General features: G+C 42.2%; 2 protein-coding genes across 2 annotated transcripts in view; one reads left to right on the plus strand and one right to left on the minus strand.

The window, feature by feature from the left end:
• LOC311063058 (pyrin-like) overlaps positions 1 to 22,211 on the plus strand; it is a gene marked incomplete at its 5' end in the record, with an annotated part of 670,464 nt that overhangs the window by 103,965 nt on the left and 544,288 nt on the right. The window lies entirely within an intron of this gene.
• LOC311063923 (putative E3 ubiquitin-protein ligase TRIML1) lies at positions 12,010 to 18,606 on the minus strand (the record flags this gene model as incomplete). The annotated part of the gene is made up of 5 exons (XM_084083555.1): positions 12,010 to 12,255; positions 12,607 to 12,774; positions 12,973 to 13,119; positions 14,136 to 14,193; positions 17,498 to 18,606. The coding sequence occupies 5 exons, from the start codon at positions 18,604 to 18,606 to the stop codon at positions 12,010 to 12,012; spliced, it is 1,728 nt and encodes a 575-aa protein (XP_083939681.1).

Below are 22,211 nucleotides of genomic sequence, written 5' to 3' on the forward strand. Positions count from 1 at the left end.
GGAAAAATCATGCCTTAATGGTCATAAACTAACAAGCAGTCCTACTTGGAGAGAGTTTGAATGGAAAACAAAAATGCGAGTGTTTAAGACTCCCCAAATGTTAGCGAAATACAGCAACACTTCAGAACTATGTTGGAGAGAATGTGGGAAGATAGGGGATCATACCCACATATTTTGGGATTGTCCAAAAATACAAAAATTTTGGAGGGAAATTCAAGGCGAGATCAAACAAATTATGGAAGTTGACATTCCTTTTGAGCCTGAGTTCTTCATACTTGGTGAGATTCCGGGCGGAATAGTGACCAAGAACCAGACATATCTGCTTGGGGTGTTGCTGTTGATCGCAAAAAAAATGATTACTGTGTCTTGGAGAAATGTGAAGCCACCAACTATCCAGCAATGGAGGGACAGGTTAATAAGCATATACATGATGGAAAGCATTACAGCTAGACTACATATGAGGACAGAGTTTTTCAATATCAGATGGACACCGCTAGTGCTGCAGCTGCCCAGACTGATTAAGGATTCTGGCCCCCCTTAATGTCAAATTGACTGGACTTGATAATGTAGACAGATTTGGTGGTCTGTCCTGAAGGCTGTTTTTGGACGATCGGTACTGCTGGAAATTGGAATAATGACCTTTGATTGCCTGTGCCTGTGATGTCTCTGTAAATATTTCTTTGAATGTCTGATGTTGAATAAGTGATGCAATTGTTCTTTGTTTTTGTTTTTGTTTTTGTTTGTGTCTGTTTTTATTTTTTTTATTTTTTGTATGCCCGTATGTCCACAATGTTATTACAGAATGTATGAAAATGTAAATAAAATTGAAGTGCAAAAAAAATAAACAGTGCCAGCTATCGTTTCTGGTGATTTGGTTGTCAGGCTGTGAGTGATTGACAGTCTCACGATAACAGCCCATACTTGCTGCACAGTCAGACACATTCGTTGTGCTCTTTAGATTACTCCTACAATGATATAGTGTACACATGGAAAAGCTACACAGCAGAAAACAAAGCAGAAAACAAATGTGTGATTTCTTCTTTCATTTATTTTGAAGTTGAGTATTTTACAAAGGTTGCAAAAAACATTGTGCATTCATTGATTCTATGTAAGGTCACTCTCTACAAGGATAAAACAGTGAAAAGCTTGAAGTTGGATCTGATCCATGTTTAAACCTCACAAAGAGTGGGCCTGGTTTTAAAATCATCTAGGTACACTTTGTGAATTATCACTTTGTTGACATTGCTTTTCTACATGTGGTTTTATTAAGGAGAGGTTGTTTTCATGTGGCCATTCATTGACTACAATGCATTCCATCGGCCTCCCGGCTGCAGTTTGCCTCCCATTGTGACAAATCTGCCAGCTGGAACTGCTGGCTAGAAAAAATTACATATATGACCGTACCTTATTTTAATATACCTTGGATACCTGTTCCTACCTCACTTCCTGTAACCTTCTGCTTTTTTCTCACAGCGCCCCCTATGAAATGAACCCTGTACAACACTGAATAAATGGATGTTTACTCAAAACAACCAAACATATTTGTTCCATACATACACTACATGTAGTTGTTAAATGTTCAAGCATTATTTACTCATTTATTCTTCCTGTTTTCACCAAGTATATGGTTTGTTTATTTCAATACCCCTGGAGAGGAAATTATTTCCTTTTATACTTTTCACATGTTTTTCATGCCAGTGTCACACAAGCTCACATGAGCTGGGAGGGGAGAACATGCAAACTCTACAATGAAAGGCCACTAGGAGTGCAACAGTTAATAATCAATAGCCAATCTACATGCTCACAGCATGTCAGATTGCTTGTAGATCAGTTATGTTAGCTATATCTGTACAACACTGTGGGCTTAAGTGGTTAATCAGACTAATCAATAGTCAATTCTAAAAATCAGTTTATTGATATATAAAACAAATGATTGATTTCCTACTACTATAATTGAAATGACCTCCAACTCCACTTGCCCCGAAACTTGCCACAGACTGTTGATCAGAGCTCTGGCTATTATTTAGGCTTCTTTCCCCGCCCTCAATATACTTACATATTGTACAATTAATATAAAACTACATTTCCTACTACATTTTTTTAGCATTTAACATTTTAGCCACAGCAGCTTTCCTTCTTTTTGGCCGCAGCATCTCTTTTATTTTGATCGGGCCTAGATGTGAGGACCACGAAGCGGCCCAAACCTCTAGTTTGATTAATTTACACAGTATGAATTCACAAATCCCCATATATGGAGCTCCCTGATGTCATCAATATGAGGTCCTGATGTCATAGACTGGCCTCCAGAAAACTATCATATTGGGTACTGCACTAAGTACCGTGACAACGGGTACAACAGATATAATGTGTACAATGGGTACAGCTGGTATTACATAACTAGAGGGTAACCATTTGCAATGGGCATCTGTCACCCTAGAATATACAATATGTGAGGAGGAAAAGTATCATGGAACTTCCTTCACCTACGTACGGACGTATGTACGGACGTATGTACAGACGGACGGACGGACGGACGGACGGACGGACGGACAGACGGACATCCCTTGCCTAAAGTTATATGCCTTTTAACCACAACCACACCCCATGTTAATAATGTCACACTACTGATGTCATAGTACTGACGTCATAGATTTCTGATGTCACAGAGTGGCCTCCAATATAAGTGGTGTCTCAAGCAATCAGACTCCATTCTTTTAAAAGGATTCTGAACATCGGTATATCCAGAGTGTTGCTGTACAGTCAAATGTTGCACTGGACAGTTAAGGTGAGAGAAGCAGCGAATAAGGACGAGTATCAGGCTGCTGTAGCCGTGGGGTACAAGGTGTACTCATTTGGAGGTTTTGATAGGAAACCTCTAAATGATCAGATTGATGTTCAACACAGTGTCTCTGAGATGGAGGAAGTTGCCCCCAGTGACAACTAGAAAAGGAGAACGTCACCTTGAGTTTCCCTCCATGCGCTGGGGCCACACTGCTGTGTTGATAGAAGATATCATCTACATCTGGGGAGGGTGTGAGGGCTACAGCCCTTACTGCAACATGCTTCATGCATTTGATGTTGACACCCACAGATGGTTCGAACCAAGGATTACTGGGACTGTTCCAGAGGGGAGACACTGCCACTCAGCCTGTGTCTTGGAGAAGGTCATGTATATCTATGGAGGACGGACACAGAATGGACGCACCAATGACATCTACAAGTTGGACACCACCACAATGGTCTGGTCTTTAATTAACACCAGAGGAACTCCCTCACCTGCATCAGCTAGTCACTCTGCCACCATCATCGGGACAAAGATGTTTGTATTTGGGGGTTGGGGGGTCAGAGGGTGCCAGGACAACAACATCAGAGTGTTTAACACAGAGACCAACAGCTGGCTGAACACGCCTTCTGCACAGCTTCGTCCAGAAAGATGCTACGGTCATTCAGCCTTTGCCTACAAGGGAGAGCTGTATATATTTGGTGGCAGAAACTTACAGGACTTCAATGATCTGTGGAAATTCAATCCAGAGACCTTCTCCTGGAAAGAGGTTAAGCCCAAGGGGAATGGCCCATTTGAAATGTCTTATGGCTGCTGTTGCATGGTGGGAGATCTTATCATCCTCTTTGGAGGATCCAAATATGATGACCTGTATGTCTTAGACATGAGTCCTAGTCTGAAGACATTATGCAAGCTGGCAGTTATTCATTACAGTCTGGAGAAGTCAGAACTCCCACACGACATCAGGTGGGAACTGGCAGCCATGACTGATAGAACTTAAAGAATAAAATAAATAACTAGAAAGGTGGTATGTGCTCAGTGGAGCACATTATCTCCACCAGGAGGTGTGGCAAGTCAGTCATCTCCATATTTGGGCAACCTTTCCGCCCAATCCAACCTCCATTGACTTCCAATGTAGCGTCACTGTCGGGGGGGAACCTTGTATGTCCAAAAACGTTACTTTTACAATCTCATGTGTCTGGGTTTTATAAATACTGAACCAAAGAACAGTTTTATTTTCACAAATATTGAAAATATCTCACAATGCGTTACAAAAAAGTTCTTCCAACAAGGGGAAGATTGGGGGGAATTTACTTCCTTAGTCATAGACATGCCTTCAGACAGACAAGACAGGGTCAAAAACATTATCTCCTTTGCCGTTGGCCTGGTGTAGATAATAAACAAGACCAGGAGACCTGGTTCTGCCAGACCCAGAATGAAGTCCTAGTATGTAACACACCTACAATCCACTTTATAACTGAAAAGCATAAATCATTTCAGGCATTTGGTGTGGAGTTTTTTTTGTGTATAGGGGTATGTGGTTGTAGATTTGTGCATAGGCTAGACCAGCAGACCTTCCAGTCTGATTACATTCACCTGGCTTTTGTCAGTCAGTGCACATGCATGGAGAAAACAGGTACAAAACATGCCCATGTATGGACGGAAGGGGGACAGAGTTTTATGGCTGGGGCCTAAGGACAAAGGGGGCATGCCCATGTATGGAGAAAACAGGTACAAAGCCTCGTGTAAGCCGGCAACAACCTGGGTCCGGCCACAAGATGGAGTTTTAATCAGGGTGTGGCTTCCATGTGGATCTCGGACATCATTAGACAGTCTATGACATCACTGCTATGATGTCAGTACTAAGGGAGAGAGAGAGAGAGAGAGAGAGAGAGAGAGAGAGAGAGAGAGAGAGAGAGAGAGAGAGAGAGAGAGAGAGAGAGAGAGACCTATGACCATACAGACAGCAAAGACTTCAACACAATCCTCATGGGAATGTGTTGATGCAGAAAGGAATGGAGTTCAATCACAGCACAGAGCTCTGTTGTATACATACTCCCCATGACTGAAATAGGGTTATCAGCTGTAAATGCCATGAACATTTTAGAGAATTCCCCCCTCTGTCTGTTTGTCTGTCTGTCTCTCTCTCTCTCTCTCTCTCTCTGACAAAACATAAACCATGCCACACAGCTGCCCGCCTACCGCTGCCAGCCCCCTGTGCTCACACCTCATTGGATGTTGGTGTTTGAGGGACAGGGGGAGTCTCGGCATCTCTGATTGGTTCAGTGGTGACGGGGAGCTCTCCATGGTACTGAAGCAGGATGTTCAGAGAGAAGCAGAGAGCATTGTGCTGAGAGCATGAAGAGAGAGAGACACAGGACTGTAACAAGAAGAGAGAGAGAGAGAGAGAGAGAGAGAGAGAGAGACACAGGACTGTAACAAGAAGAGAGAGAGAGAGAGAGAGAGAGAGACACAGGACTGTAACAAGAAGAGAGAGAGAGAGAGAGAGAGAGACACAGGACTGTAACAAGAAGAGAGAGAGAGAGAGAGAGACACAGGACTGTAACAAGAAGAGAGAGAGAGAGAGAGAGAGAGAGAGAGAGAGAGACACAGGACTGTAACAAGAAGAGAGAGAGAGAGAGACACAGGACTGTAACAAGAAGAGAGTGTGAGAGAGAGAGACACAGGACTGTAACAAGAAGAGAGAGAGAGAGAGACACAGGACTGTATAACAAGAAGAGAGAGAGAGAGAGAGAGAGAGAGAGAGAGACACAGGACTGTAACAAGAAGAGAGAGAGAGAGAGAGACACAGGACTGTAACAAGAAGAGAGAGAGAGAGAGAGACACAGGACTGTAACAAGAAGAGAGAGAGAGAGAGACACAGGACTGTATAACAAGAAGAGAGAGAGAGAGAGAGAGAGAGAGAGAGAGACACAGGACTGTAACAAGAAGAGAGAGAGAGAGAGACACAGGACTGTAACAAGAAGAGAGTGTGAGAGAGAGAGAGAGAGAGAGAGAGAGAGAGAGAGAGAGAGAGAGAGAGAGAGAGAGACAGGACTGTAACAAGAAGAGAGAGAGAGAGACAGGACTGTAACAAGAAGAGAGAGAGAGAGAGAGACACAGGACTGTAACAAGAAGAGAGAGAGAGAGAGAGACAGGACTGTAACAAGAAGAGAGAGAGAGAGAGAGACAGGACTGTAACAAGAAGAGAGAGAGAGAGAGAATTTGAATTTAAAAATACATTTATTAACTTACTACAGAGTACAATAAATCATCAAAGATAGGTTACCGTCCCTGATATTACTGACAAAATATCCACTCTTACACAAACCATAAAACATTAAAAAGAGAGAATTAGTTCTCCATGCTCTCCCACCATACACAAAACCCCTCCCACAGCCCATTTTGATTTGAATACTTCAAGATTGTCTCAACCCTAAGGCGAGCCGCCACCAGTCCTTGTACAACTTGCACAGGGTCTACAGACCCTACCCCCCGGGTTTTGTTTTTCCTGGTTATCCAGATGGCCAGCTTAGCCACCCCGGACATAAAGTTCATCAAAACATGGACCTCTTTCTTTTTTACAGAGTATTTTGGACCAAAAACAAATACATCAGAAGAAAAACCCTCCCCCAACCCCAGAATCCAAAAACCCAATAATCTAAATAGCTCTCCTAACCTAGTACACTGTAAAAACAGATGTGCTAATGTTTCCTCCTGAGCGCAAAACACACCCCCACCCCATGACTAGGATCAAGGTGTGCTATGTGTCTGTTTGTAGGTATTGCTCCATGTACTATCCTCCACTGGAGGTCAGCTGCCCGTTTTTCAATAGGCAGCTTGTACAGCACCCGCCAGCAGCCCTTCGGGGACTTATCTGGGACAAAAAAACTCAGACCACCTCGACACTTTCACCAGTTCCAAGGCCCGTACATGACACACTTTGACACAGACCTGGCACTGCAAGAAAAGAGGCATTAATGGGCATTTTTGGGCATTTACAGTTGCTCAGTAAACCCGCAGTTTGCTGGTGTTTTTGTACGTAATTGGAAATTTACAGTTGAAAATGTTTACTGTGAAATTCGTCTATATACTTTGGAAATCAGTGATTTACCGTTCCTCTGCCAGACAAAGACCCAGCAGGAGACTGGCCATTTCCTTTGACATCCAAATTCACTCTTTGTTTAAAGAGGGGGTCTCTCTCTCCCTCTCCCCATTACCAAAGCAAAAATGGAACAAAACAAAACTATACTTTTCAATGTTTTTGTTAAGGGCTTAAAAAAGGGCTTCATTTGTTAATCTTTTTTTTCTTTTCTTTTTTTAAGAATATTTCCCATATCTGCGTTTAACAACACTGTCATCAGTGTATTTTTCAGACATGTCAAACTCTCTGTACTTAGTAAAGTTGAGCCTAGGCTCTGTACTTGGTCTGCTCTTTTCCCCTCTACCTCTTCTTAAGTTCCCCTCAGAATATAGGGATATTAGGGTTCATGTGGTTAATGTAAATACAAGAAAAAGGTCCTATCACGCAAAGATTTGGAGACCCCCCTGTAGTAACTCTGAGAGCCACCTAGGGGTCCCCGACCCCCTGTTGAAGACCCCTGCTCTACAGGGAAAGACTTGATATCTACACTACAGAAAACATTCAGTTGGACATTAAACACACACACACACACACACACACACACACACACACACACACACACACACACACACACACACACACACACACACACACACACACACACACACACACACACACACAGCTGACATTAATTAGTGCTGTTGATTGCTATGTGGTCAAATGCGAGCCAACGAGCCATCGTTAACCAGCTAGTGTTACACAGCTGACTGCCAATATGAGCATTTCTGTTGAAAACGCATCACTGACAGGCTGATGAAGGCTATACATAGACTAGATAAAATAAATAGAATATACCAAGTTACTATCAGAACCTAGTAACAATCACAACCAAAGAAAGACACTTTAATAGATTATAGTTCCTTTAACCAAACCATCTGATCAGTTTAAGGTTAAGAGTAAAGGAATAACATCTGAAAGAGAGTCAATCAAAAGTAAGCCCTGGGCCGTGCTCAGTGCTGTATTTCCGAACGCACCCCTAGTGTCTGCAGTGTTGCCTGGTCTGATTATTATAAGCCACATTGGGCTCATTTTTCTGAAGTTGCTTGTAAATAATGGTAGAACGGTTGTGAGCTTGTAGATCGTCTATTTTCAAATAGCCAACATTTATAAATATGCACATTGTTTAATGGACGACATATATAGCTTTGAAGTGCTCGTGTGGCCTTTTATAGTCGCTTCTTTTGGGCTTGTTTTCATAGACCTGTTTGCTTATTTCTCTCGCAAAGTCTGGCAACACCGCTGTTGACGCAGCAGCAGTCTCCAGTCTCACAGAGAACTCCAATCCATTGCCGTCTGTGCGCTGCCGTGTGCGCTCTTACAGGTGGTTGTTTGGTGTTATAATAATTTATAACTTGTTTGTAAAATTCAAAGTTTAGAAGATAGATTCGAGAAGATCGAGCAGTTGCATGGTGCTGCTACTACTGCTGCTGAGAATGCCACTGATTCTACACTGCCCGCAAAAAGGATTAAAAGAGCAAAGAATTCAAAGCTTGCGGTAAGTGAAATTATGTCTGCAAATAGGGGCTGTGTGTGTCCACCTAAGGCGAGAATGCCTTTATGCTTTTATAGTCCAACTAACTTTGTGAATCTTTCTGTTTGCAGGAGGCGGTGAGACCTCTACACAACTCTGAAAACAATGCCATGAGACTTGATCCAAAAGAAAGGTACGTTTTTTTTTTGTTGTATCACTGTGTAATTTACCCCAGCTAAGTAATAACAATACATAACATTTATATAGCGATTTTCTTAGTACCCAAAGTCGCTTTACAACAAAACAACAACTTTATTAGGAGATAAATACTTCTAAAAAGGAACCAGTAAGCTAAGGCAGAAACAGAGGTTTGAATTAGGGGGGAGGGGAAGGTGGGTTTTGATGCAGGCTTTGAATAGGGTGGGGTGGAGGTGTGAGCTTCGAATGGAGGGGGTTGGAGTCTGGAACTGGTGGCTGTGTGTGCTGGAATAAACTTTAACATGCTGCCTTTTTATTTTCAGTATCAATTCTCCACATAATCTTGCAGTGATGACCCATATGTTGGATCAGGTCAGCATTGCTTTCCCCGACGAAGACCGTGACGTTATAACGGGTAAGAAATATATGCTACTTTTACTTAAGTAAAATATATAAGTACATCTTCCACCACTGGCCCCAGTAAAAGCTTAGACTTTTACAGGGGCCAGTTAAAAATTGCAGTCACATGTAGGTTCTCTTTTAGAGCAGTGTAGATGTGGAATTGTGTTGTTTGTGTAGATAAACAACTAAATAGATCCTAATTGTGTTTTCCTTGTATTTCAGCGGCTTGCAGGACACACTTTGAGTCTCTGAGAAGAAGCCATCGCCTGGACCAGCCAGAGAATGCTGACCAGAAGAAAAAGCTGAATGCCTCAATGAAGACCCGACAGAGAAGATTGAGGGTAAGTTATATGGAACTGTTTGTAAGATGTTTTTTTGTTTTACATTCTGTGTTCCTGTAATAATGGTAATATAATACATAATTTAATTGCTATTCTATGTTTTACAGTTGATGACCACCAGGATGAAGAGGACGGCATCGTAGATGGACGGGCGGTGTGGATTGTTTCATCGCACCCGAGAGAGATGAGGAGCTTTCTGCTTTATGCCAGGTGCTTCAGGAGAGGAAAGACAACCGAAGAGACCCGCGTTCCCTTCATCACCACCGCGTGCGGCGAGACACACTGGCACAGAACAGCTCATTTTTAGCTCTCTTACACAGTAACTGTTAAGTTGTCCAGTTTGGTGGAGGGACTCCAAAGAGAAGCAGAGGCCGTTCGTTCAGCAAGACACTGCATGAGAGACAGAACTACAATTTATTTTTGTTATTATTGTCCCCTTTGTGGGAGTTTTTTACAACTTCTGGGGGTCCCTGGAAAAAACATTTGGGGATGGGGAGATGGGGATTTTTTACTGTTTTAGAAGATATTTTTGAATAGCCAAAGTATACTGTATACTGTTTATTTTTATCAATAAACACAATTTACCTGACTGAGATTGTTGCCTATTTGTTTTCAGAATCTTGTATGTATGTGTGTGTGTCACACACACACACACACACACACACACACACACACTGTGTATATAACTAAATAAATACATACATACAAATATACATAAATAAATATATATATATACATAAATAATAAAAAAAAAAAATAATAATAAAAAATAAAAAAAAAATATATATATATATATATATATATATATATATATATATATATATATATATATATATATATATATATATATATATATATATATATATATATATATATATATATATATATATATATATATATATATATATATATATATATATATATATATATAAAATAAGGGAATAAGGGGGGGGGGGGACCACCCCCCAGATCCCTTGGGGGGGGGGCACCACCCCCCAGGTCCCTAGGAGGGGGGTCACCTTGTGAGCCCCCCCCCACACACAATGTGACCCCCAAAATAAGGGAGGGATGCCCACCTACGTCACAGCCAATCATAGGTGGCTTATTGCACATGCTCAGTAGCATTGCTCGAGATAGGGAGGAGGGAGGGGGGATCTCCCCCCTCCCAAATTGTGGAAATCCAGGTTAGGGCTGAAGGTGTGATTTTCTGGCAGCAACCCCAGCAGGGGGTCACGCATACTTAATTTGGTACCATACAGGAGTTTACAGACTCACAAAACTTTGAGTTTTCCGAGTGGAAAACTCTTGTAAATTCTTGTAAATTCTCTGAATTTACATCTCATATTCATCGGTTTTCATAGCCGGAAACCTTGTTTTTTTTGCAGTGTGGTATGCTTCCTTTTCTCCCATCTCCTCGAACTCCCCAACCTGCGGAACTGCAAAAGAGAGGAACTTATCCTCCCCCTCCTCCCACTCTCCTACAGCAGGGCCAACGGCCAGAGACGGGAACCTGTACTCCCCTTCCTCATCCCAATGTTCAGAAGGCGTACAGCTCTCCACAAATCTTCTCATAGGTTCCGGTAGAGAAGAGCAGACCTCCTCAACCAATCTGGCCAGCAGTCTAGAAGACCTGATCCTTAGCCATTTGTCCCAAGACCTCCACCGATGTTTCTGTGGCCTTCAGCAAATGTCCTAGTTTCACACCTCCTGCCTCCCGCAGGGCTGACTGTAGACTTGCCGAAGACAACGTCTGTGCCTCAATGAAGGAAGATACAGAGAGAGAGAGAGAGAGAGAGAGAGAGAGAGAGAGAGAGAGAGAGAGAGAGAGAGAGAGAGAGAGAGAGAGAGAGAGAGAGAGAGAGAGACACAGAGGACTGTAACAAGAAGAGAGAGAGAGACACAGGACTGTAACAAGAAGAGAGAGAGAGAGAGACACAGTACTGTAACAAGAAGAGAGAGAGAGACACACACAGGACTGTAACAAGAAGAGAGAGAGAGAGAGAGACACAGGACTGTAACAAGAAGAGAGAGAGAGAGAGAGAGAGAGAGAGAGACACAGGACTGTAACAAGAAGAGAGAGAGAGAGAGAGAGAGACACAGGACTGTAACAAGAATCGATAGAGAGACACAGGACTGTAACAAGAAGAGAGAGAGAGAGAGAGAGAGAGAGAGAGAGAGAGAGAGAGAGAGAGAGAGACAGGACTGTAACAAGAAGAGAGTGAGAGACAGTTCACTGACTGTTTCTTCCCGTTTGCGCTGCGTGCGTAAATGACACAATAATGGACCTATTTGTCTATTGTTCTACTCTATTTAAAGGGACTAAACCCCAGAGGACTGTAACCATTCTATTTGTTTATTGTTTCTCCTCTATTTAAAGAGACTAAACCCAGAAGAATGTAAACCAGTCTATCTTTGGTCTCCTCTGTGGCAGTGAGGCTGATCATCCTGCTCTTGATGATCATGTTTTTAACGTGGTTTTGTTTATTCTTTATTAAACACACTTTAGCAGACCTCAGTGGATTTCATCCTATTGAGGATCCTTTTTATTTCTCAGTAATGTGAGCAGAGACACCACACCTCAGAGGGAGAAAATAGGGTCATGGGATTGTTCTTCAGTACACTTTATTAAAAAAAAAAAACTAAAGTAAATATTATACTGGAGGGGACACATTTATGTTTTTCTTCTTTTTGAAGTTGGAGGGGACATGTTCCCTCCGTCCCCATGAAGATTAACATCCATGTTGACAGGAGAGATGATCAGAGGAGCAGAGTTTGTACCAGCATCATTAAAACAGGGACTGAAGTATGGATATAGTTTCTCAGTGAAGGTGCAGCCAGTGAAAGAGTAGAGATGAACACCCGCCTCCACATCATAAAAGGAGACCAGACCCTCCTCATAATCCACAAACACTCCCACTTTCTGGACCTTCTCTCTTACAGGGAGGAGGACAGAAGGGCCAGCAGCAGCCATGTACTTATTTCCATTCCTCAACAATATAGTCCAGTAGCCATTGTTGGGGTTCAGTTTGAAGTCTCTCCTGTTGATGGACTCTCTGACCACTCCTAGATCCCACTCAGTCTTCCCTTTAACCTGAACCTCATAGTAAAACCTTCCTGAGGACAAGCTTTGTTTTCCTAAGACACAGACACATTCAGAGAATCTCTCTTTGTTGTCTGGAAGATTCTTCCATATGTCTTCATCATGCACTTGTTTTCTATCCTCAGACAGGAGGAGGTAGGGATTTGCTGTATCAGGGTCCAGAGTCACATCCACTGCATATTGCTGGATCATCCTCAGCTCAGAATTATACAGCTTCTTCTCCATCTCTTGACTGAGTGTCTTCTCCAGCTGAGCCACCTCTACATATGAAGCCTGATGGACATTGACATTTGTCCATTCCTTGATGGGTGGAGGGGTGTTTGTGGAGGTGAGATTCTGGAGGAGGTGGAGGTGGTCTTCAGTGTGTGAGAGCTGGCTCAGCTCAGAGATTCTCATCTCTAACTGAGTGATTTCCACTTGCAGATCTTTGATGAAGCCTTCAGCCTGTTTCTCTGTTGTTTTCTGCTTCTCTTCAATCACATCAATGAGCTCAGCCTGGCTTCTCTCAAGACAGCTGATCAGAGCAGTGAAGACTGCTCTGATCGCTGCGTCTGCATCTTTCTTGCTGAGCTCTACTGAGTGTTTGACCTCCTGAATTTTCACTTGTCTCTCCTGGATCATCTGCTGAACTTCATCCTCTGTCTTTGCTTCATATTCTTCTTTCAACTTGTGATTCCTGATCTGATGAACCATATCAAAAACTAAACTGTTTACAGATACTTCTGGTCTCGTACAGAAGACGTTTCCACATAGTGGACACCGACACACATCATTATTGTCCCAGTAATGTGTGATACAGGTTTTGCAGTAGTTGTGTCCACATGGAGTGACGACTGGATCAGTGAACACATCCATACAGATAGAACACAGGAAGTGCTCTTCAGACAGCAGACTGCTGGCAGGCGCCATTTCTACACACTGAGAATAGAAGTCAAGGTGTGAAACACAGGAATGATTCTAGGAAACTACTAACAACTTGATTAACTGGAATTTGTCAGAAGTTGTTCTGGGGTGTCTTCAACCAGTGAGGCCTGTCTTTACAATCCAGGAATGTTTATGATGTGTTTTCAGCAGAATATTAAGTTGTAACGGCTTATCTTTCTACACGTGATCTAAGGATCTGTCTTTCAGTGTGTGAGGCTCTCTTCTCTTTGACTAATGCTCCTCACAGCTTTTATCAGCTTTTAAACCAAGCTGACTGAAATCTGACCTCATCAAATATGACGTCAGTCTTGCCCAAATATGGAATTCCACATGGCTACAGAATGACCTCCACAAAAATATTGGATAACCATGGCAACCTGATAAACAAATATGGATGCCTTGAAATGCCTTTTAAGGAAGTCCATGCATCTACATATCTACATGTGCTAAATCTCTTCGTGTGCTACTCAGGAACGACGCAAGTTCGGAATGCATGCTCCACATGCAACACCATTTTTACCCATTGTACCAGTCTGTGTCCCGTTTAAGTTCATACCAATACTTTGGTACTTTTACTCAAGTACATTTTGAAATCCAGAGGTTTACTTGTAACAGAGTATTTCTATATTGCAGTATTGATACTTTTACTTAAGTAAAAAAACTGTGAGTACTTTTTCCACCACTGGTTGACATTATGGCACAAACGTCACACGAAGCCCTGCCTATTGTGACCAGCAGACCTTCAATGATCTGTGGACATTATATCAAGAGACCTTCTTCTCCTTGAAGAAGGTTGAGCCCAGGGGCCGTTCTGGGATGTGCTGTTGCATGCTGGGAGATGGAGTTGTCTAGCAGTTATTCAGTATGGTGAGGAGCATTCGGAACTCCCACAGGACATCAGACGACTACTAGGCCTGGCAAAATTATAATCGCCTAATTGCAATTATTTGAAATAATCTTAATTATTTTGCATAGTCGTTGAAATGTTGAAACATGTTCATACATCTTCAAACATTTTCCCAGAAATAGCAGATCTAAAAGCTTACGACATGTATCTTTGTGACGTGTTGTGAGCTTGTAGATCAGCTGTTTCAGCTATGTTTACTTTTTTATGTATAAAATGATTAAATATGTCAGTAATGTATTTGTATATTTTAGTTATTTTTCATATAATGCCCTGTGTAATCTGTGATTATTTGAACACGTCAGTTAGTAGTTACTTTGCAGATATACATTATTATATTATAAAACATACATTAACACATTAGCACTATTTTAAATAGCCGATCTACAAGCTCCCAACGAGTCGCATCGCGACACGTTGTGAGATCGGCTATTTTCAAACATTTTTGTACTTTTACTTTTGGTACTTTAAGTATATTTTGATGCCAATACTTTTACTCAAGTAACATTTTGAGAAGGCCTTTTACTTAGAGTATTTCTACACTGCAGTACTGATACTTTTACTTAAGTAGAGTAGAGAATGTGAATACTTTTTCCACCACTGAGAATGTTACGTAGTGTGACTTTAACATTGTGTTGCCCTCAGATGCCACAGTTGAGTTGGGCGTCCTTCATGATCTCCACCAGGCCAAAGGTAAAGGGGGAGAGTGACTACAGTGTGTAGTTTAAAGGTAGGGTAAGTGATTTACTTTGGTTAAAATAAGTGTTAAATAGCTCTATATTGTGATAGTAATCATTGCTATAGAGTGTTTGTTCAGTAACCGTGTTAAATAGTTCTATATTGTGATAGTACTCATTGCTATAGAGTGTTTGTTCAGTAACAGTGTTAAATAGTTCTATATTGTGATAGTACTCATTGCTATAGAGTGTTTGTTCAGTAACAGTGTTAAATAGCTCTATATTGTGATAGTAATCATTGCTATAGAGTGTTTGTTCAGTAACAGTGTTAAATAGCTCTATATTGTGATAGTACGCATTGCTATAGAGTGTTTGTTCAGTAACAGTGTTAAATAGCTCTATATTGTGATAGTACTCATTGTTATAGAGTGTTTGTTCAGTAAAAGGAGTCTCCATGTCTCTCCAGCTCTTTATAAAACAGAAAATGCATTTTCAGTGCTCTCTCCTGATTGGCTTACATGTTGTCACCTACCTGAAAATGTACTATATTCTGTTTACTAAAGAGCTGGAGAGACCCCTGTGACCGAAAAAAAACGCTCTGTAGTAATGATTACTATCAGAATATAGTACTTTAACATTTTGAACAAAAACAATATAATTACAAAAAAAAATACCCTACCTTTAACTCTTTAAAGGGGAATACACTCATTTTCAACATTGAACTATGTCTTTAATACTCCGCCCCCTCAGCCAAAAACACACCTTCCGTATGTCACTGATCACATGACCTTAATCAATTCTCTACAGTGTATTAAAGACATAGTTCAATGTTGAAAATGAGTGGTATTGTCCTTTAACTGCCAGAGTAATAATGTAATAGTAAGATGTACTGCCAGCGAAAACTAGCGTGATTTTAACAAACTTTGAAAAATCTGGTCGTGGTAATCTGTTGCCTAGTTGTGGCCAGGTAAATGTGCCTCGTTTCTGCCAAAAAAAACAACAACAGGAACGGAGATAAAGCCATTACCCCCTACGAAATAAACAGGAAGTAAACAAGTGTTTTTTTTGTCGTCATCTGGCAGTGAAAGCATCATTCATAGGGTAGCGAACAGCGCCAGCTGGTGGAAAACCGCTGGACACACCTTACTTGTCAGCCTCGTCAGTGGCAGGCAAAGAGTTAACTGTAGTTTCATTTAAAATCCTGCATAGGTATTTATCCTGCAAGTCATTATCTTCTTAAGTTCAAGAAAGACATCTGTGTGAACTGTTCATTGTGTGAAATGTACCCAGAGACAATGCTGCGCTTATTTTGTAATTGTACCCACACCAACACGTTTTGGAAGGATGTGTCTCTGTGTATTGTTCATAATGTTGACTCTGACTTTGGTCTTGACTGGCAAAATGTACTGTTTGGCTTTAATAATAATAGTGATAATAAGACAAATGAGGTGTTCATAATTGATTTGATCATTATTCTAGCTAAATGTATATACATATATCCAGATTTAGTCATTCCAAACCCTCATTCATTGTATTTGAGATTGAAGTCAGGCAGTACATCTCGGATCAAAATATTGTATTCACTCCACTACAATTATGTCAAAACTTTAGTTACTAGTTACTTTGCAGATATAAAGTATTATAAATAGGACTATGCACTTAAAAAAAAACACTTTTATTTTTTATTTTTTATTGAATCACTTCCATCACTGTGATGACCACTGTGACCACACCGCCCACTTCACACAGGGTGTGATTTCTAGTTTTTTTGTGATATTTCATGTTGAAATATGATGTTTTCTGTTCTTTTGATCATAACTACAGCTTCAGACAAAAGTGTCAAAAGAAGCAGATCTACAAGCTCGAAACGCGGCCCAAAGCGACGTTTTGAGCTTGTATATCAGCTACTTTTGATACTTTTGCATTCATTAATTACATATGCTATTTTTATTTATTTTTCAATTCGCAGTACTCAGGTAAATGTACTTGTTTACTGTCCACCATGGTGAGTAGTGTGTTGTTCTGGAAACACCACATTATGATACCATGTGTCGTCATCGTTCCCCCATTTCATTATAATTCACTCTTTATTATCAAGACTTTTTTGTTTGTTCTGGTTGTTTTTTTGTTTGTTATTTAATTACGTTTTCTTTTTCATCCTTTTGAGGATCTTTTTTTTTATAAAAGTTGGAGAGGACATGTCTCCACTGTCCCTGCTGAGGTGAGCGTCCATGTTGACAGGAGAGATGATCAGAGGAGCAGAGTTTGTACCACCATCATTAAGACCAGGACTGAAGAATGGATATAGTTTCTCAGTGAAGGTGCAGCCAGTGAAAGAGTAGAGATGAACTCTGACCTCCACATCATAAAAGGAGACCAGACCCTCCTCATAATCCAGTCTTTACAAAACAGGAGTGTTTATGACGATCACAGCAGATTATGAAGTTGTATCAGCTTTTAAGTCAAACTGACTGAAATCTGACCTCATCAAATATGACGCCAGTCTTGCCCAAATATGGAGTTCCAAATCTTTCTTATAAAAGTTGGAGAGGACATGTCTCCACCGTCCCTGCTGAGGTGAGCGTCCATGTTGACAGGAGAGATGAGCAGAGGAGCAGAGTTTGTACCACCAGCATTAAGACCAGGACTGAAGTAAGGATATAGTTTCTCAGTGAAGGTGCAGCCAGTGAAAGAGTAGAGATGAACTCTGGCCTCCACATCATAAAAGGAGACCAGACCCTCCTCATAATCCACAAACACTCCCACTTTCTGGACCTCCTCTCTTACAGGGAGGAGGACGGCAGGGCTAGCAGCAGCCTTGTACTCATTTCTATTCCACAACCCTATAGTCCAGTAACCATTGTTGGGGCCCAGTGTGATTTTTCCCTTCCTGTTGATGGACTCTCTGGCCACTCCTAGATTCCACCCAGTCTTCCCTTTAACCTGAACCTCATAGTAAAACCTTCCTGAGGAGAAGCTTTGTTTTCCTAAGACAACGGTACATGGAGAGAATCTCTCTGTGTTGTCTGGGAGATTCTTCCATATGTTTCCATCACTCACTTGTTTTCCACCCTTAGACAGGATGAGTCTGGGATGTGCTGTATCAGGGTCCAGAGTCACATTCACTGCATATTGTTGGATCCTCCTCAGATCAACATCAAACAGCTTCTTCATCTCTTGACTGAGAGTCTTCTCCAGCTGAGCCACAGCTGTCCTCACAGTCTCCACATATGAAGACTGATTGACATTGACATTTGCCCAGTCCTTGGGTGGAGAGGTGTTGATGGAGGTGAAGTTTTGGAGGAGGTGGAGGTGGTCTTCAGTGTGTGAGAGCTGCTTCAGCTCAGAGCATCTCGTCTCTAACTGAGTGATTTCCACTTGCAGATCTTTGATGAAGCCTTCAGCCTGTTTCTCTGTTGTTTTCTGCTTCTCTTCAATCACATCAATGAGCTCAGCCTGGCTCCTCTCAATACAGCTGATCAGAGCAGTGAAGATCTGCACACTGCCAGCTATCACTGTGTCTGCATCTTTCCTGCTGATCTCCACTGAGTGTTTGACCTCCTGAATCTTCACTTGTCTCTCCTGGATCATCTGTCGGATTTCAGCTTCTGTCTTTGCTTCATATTCTTCTTTCAACTTGTGATTCCTGAACTGATGAACCATCTCAGAAATGAAACAGTTTACAGATACTTCTGGTCTCGTACAGAAGATCTTTGCACATGTGGACACCGACACACATCATTAATGTCCCAGTAATGTGTGATACAGGCCTTGCAGTAGTTGTGTCCACATGGAGTGAAGACTGGATCAGTGAACACATCCATACAGATAGAACACAGGAAGTGCTCTTCAGACAGTAGACTGCTGGCGGACGCCATTTCTGCACACTGAAAGTAAAAGCCAAAGTGTGAAACTCTGGAAATATTGTAAAAAGCTCTTTTTGACTTGACAACTGAAACTTTCGCTGTGATAGCAGTGGGGCTGGGGTGTCTTCAACCAATGACGTCTGTCTTCACAATCCAGGCGTGTTTATGACGATCACAGCAGATTATGAAGTTGTATCAGCTTTTAAGTCAAACTGACTGAAATCTGACCTCATCAAACGTGACGTCAGTCTTGCCCAAATATGGAGTTCCACACGGCTCCACAATTACTTCAACATAAATATTGGGTAACCATGGTAACCTGATACACACAAATATGGATGTCCTGAGATTCCTTTTCAGAGAATCTATACGTCTACAGGATCTCTAAATGTGCTAAATCTTTATGTGCTATTCTGGAACGATGCAAGTTGGGAATGCACGGTTATGCAATACCCTTTTTACCCATTGCACCTGTATGTCTGGCTGTGTCCCATATATGGACATAATGTCATCGGTATAGGCCCATATACTGTATGGTCATAGGCCATGAGCCCATATATGGTCACAGGCAATGAGCCCATGTATGGTCATATGCCCATATATGGTCATATTAGTCTGATCGGTGGATCTGGACAACCATCCATCCAACTGATTTGATGCCGCACTCGAGTTTGAAGACGGGCGGTCGGACGGACGATTTTGGAGATCCATGGACTCTGACTCTGTCCTCTACATCATTGGTTCTCAAAGTGGGGTCCGGGGACCCCCAGGGGTACTTGACGGGGTTCCAGGGGGTCCCCAGCTAAATGATGGACAGGAACCAAGTGGGCCCTTATAGGTCTGTAACTCTGAGAGTTAAATTAACATTGATTTTACAATATAAATTGGGGTCCCAGAGATAGAAATGCCATTAAATGGGGGTCCGTATAGCATAATGCATGTCAAACTGGGGGTCCTTGAAATTTAAATGGCTGAGAATCACTGCTAGAGCCGTAAAAATCTTCTTTTATGGGGGTCCCCTGGCATATCTTTTCAAATGGGGGTCCGTGGGCTAGTAAGTGTCAATTTGGGGGTCCTTGACATGAAAAGGTTTGAGAACCACTGCTCTACATAGTCATCTATAGATGACTATGTAGAGCAGAGGACACGATGTTATAGATGACTATGTAGAGCAGAGGACACGATGTTATAGATGACTATGTAGAGCAGAGGACACGATGTTATAGATGACTATATAGAGCAGAGGACACGATGTTATAGATGACTATGTAGAGCAGAGGACACGATGTTATAGATGACTATGTAGAGCAGAGGACAAGAGGATATAGCCTCTTGTCCATCTCAAGTAGCAGAGGGTCCATCTCATAGACCAGTGGTTTTCAACCAGTGGTCCGGGGACCACCAGTGGTCCTTGAGAGAGTACCAGGGGGTCCCCAGCAAAATTAGTTCATAGCATCACAATCATTTTTAACCACTTAGCTTAGGCTATTCAAAAATAGCAGATATACAAGCTCATAGCGCGGCACCGAGTGCCGCGCTATGAGCTTGTAGATCTGCTATTTTTGAAAAACCTTGAAAAACTGTGCATATCTTTGATCATTCATATTTTTTAAAGGGAAAATTAACTGATGTCTTTGCTTCTGGGGGGTCCCTGGCACGAAACATTTTCAAATGGGGGTCCGCGGCCAAATGTATATCAATTTAGGGGTCCTTGGCATGAAAAAGGTTGAAAACCACTGTCATAGACATATAAAGGTAGAAGCTTCCACCAGCTCTGAGGCATCAGTATCTCGGGCGCCATTTTAGAGGAGGCAAGCTTCCGCGTGTGTCACAGAAGGGGGGGGGGGGGGCGTTCGGTAGGCCAATCAGAGGCAGGTGGGGGTTGGTCTTTCCGTAACCCAGCTTTAAGAGGCAGCCGCGCAGCAACTAGTCAGTTAGACGCGCTGTGATTGGCCAGTGGTCAACGCGCTGTGATTTGGCCAGTGGTCAACGCGCTGTGATTGGCCAGTGGTAAAAGTGTGCTGTGATTGGCCAGTAGTCACTTTGAATGGCAGCGTGCCTCCTCTAAAATGGCGGCCGCGATACAGGTTGCTCCAACGAACTGCGGAGGCCAATGAGGTGTCTAGGTTTCTATATCTATGGTCCATATGGAGACACACACACACACACACACACACACACACACACACACACACACACACACTTAACTTAAAACTAAATTGTAAATCTCTGTAGAGAGATTACATCATATCAATAGTGCTGATCAGTTCTCTACTTTATCGATACACTTATCGCTTATTGTTGATTGAAACAAAGTGGCTGCAGGGTTAGGATGGAAAATGTCAAAAACAAAAAAGTTAAAATTACATTCATTAAATTGCCGACCTATAAAAGTGTGTCCTCACAAGTAAAATAAGACAGAAACCTTTGTGTGTGTGTGTGTGTGTGCGTGCGTGCGTGCGTGCGTGCAAAAGCAAAGCAAAGCAAAGTTTGTTGTTTACCCAGGGTGTCGGACTAAGTACGAAACTTGTTTCCAGCCGGACCCTGCATGGAAGCCTTGCTCAAGGGCTATTCAGCGGTGATTCATGATTGATGTGATGAATTGGGGAATCGAACTAGGGACCTTCCGGTTTCAAGGCCGCCCCTCTAACCACTAGGCCACCGCTGCCACATGCGTGTGCGTGTGCGTGTGTTGAGACGTATAGGAGTGTACAGCACATGGGGGGTGAATGCTGCTATAATTGCTACGTTCAGTAATTGCTTGTCATCATTAAACATCTTTGTTGTCTGCCCAGGAGATCAGCAATGAAGAAGTGCTACAGTACAACAGCAGGTCCACACACGCATATGCACGCACGCACGCACGCACGCGTTTTGCCATTTAACCGCATTGCCATGTTATGGCATTCTTTTACATCGTGCGCACAACAGCATGTTTTGATGTTTGTGGAACTAATTGCAGTGTCCAGTTCTGTATACCTGTGGGGTGAATGTGTACATGCAGCCTGACTTTGCATTAGAGGTAGGTATGATCCTTGAGTAAACGTGACACGTTGGTCAGATGGCTTTTGTCGTGGTGTATTATTAACATAACACTCTTGGCTTCATGCCAAATGAAGAGTACACATTTTAAAGAAACTCAAAGTGGTCTCTGCTCCTTTTGATGGATTTTTCTAATCACGGCATGGATGATTTACGAACAGTGATGCTGTCCGCGGTGCTTGCATACCCACCCCCCCCTCTCCCCCCCCCATAGAAAAAAAAGAAGCAAAAATGTACTTCCTACTGAAGCACCCCTAACTTAAAACGCCTTCCCACGGCCCTGGGCATGAATCGCCAAATAAGATTGCTGCCACTCGGCGCACATTCCGTTCACACATGACGCCAAGATCAAATACGCTG

The sequence above is a fragment of the Gymnoscopelus microlampas genome (assembly GCF_963454915.1).
Source record: "Gymnoscopelus microlampas genome assembly, chromosome: 16".
Lineage (NCBI taxonomy): Eukaryota > Metazoa > Chordata > Actinopteri > Myctophiformes > Myctophidae > Gymnoscopelus > Gymnoscopelus microlampas.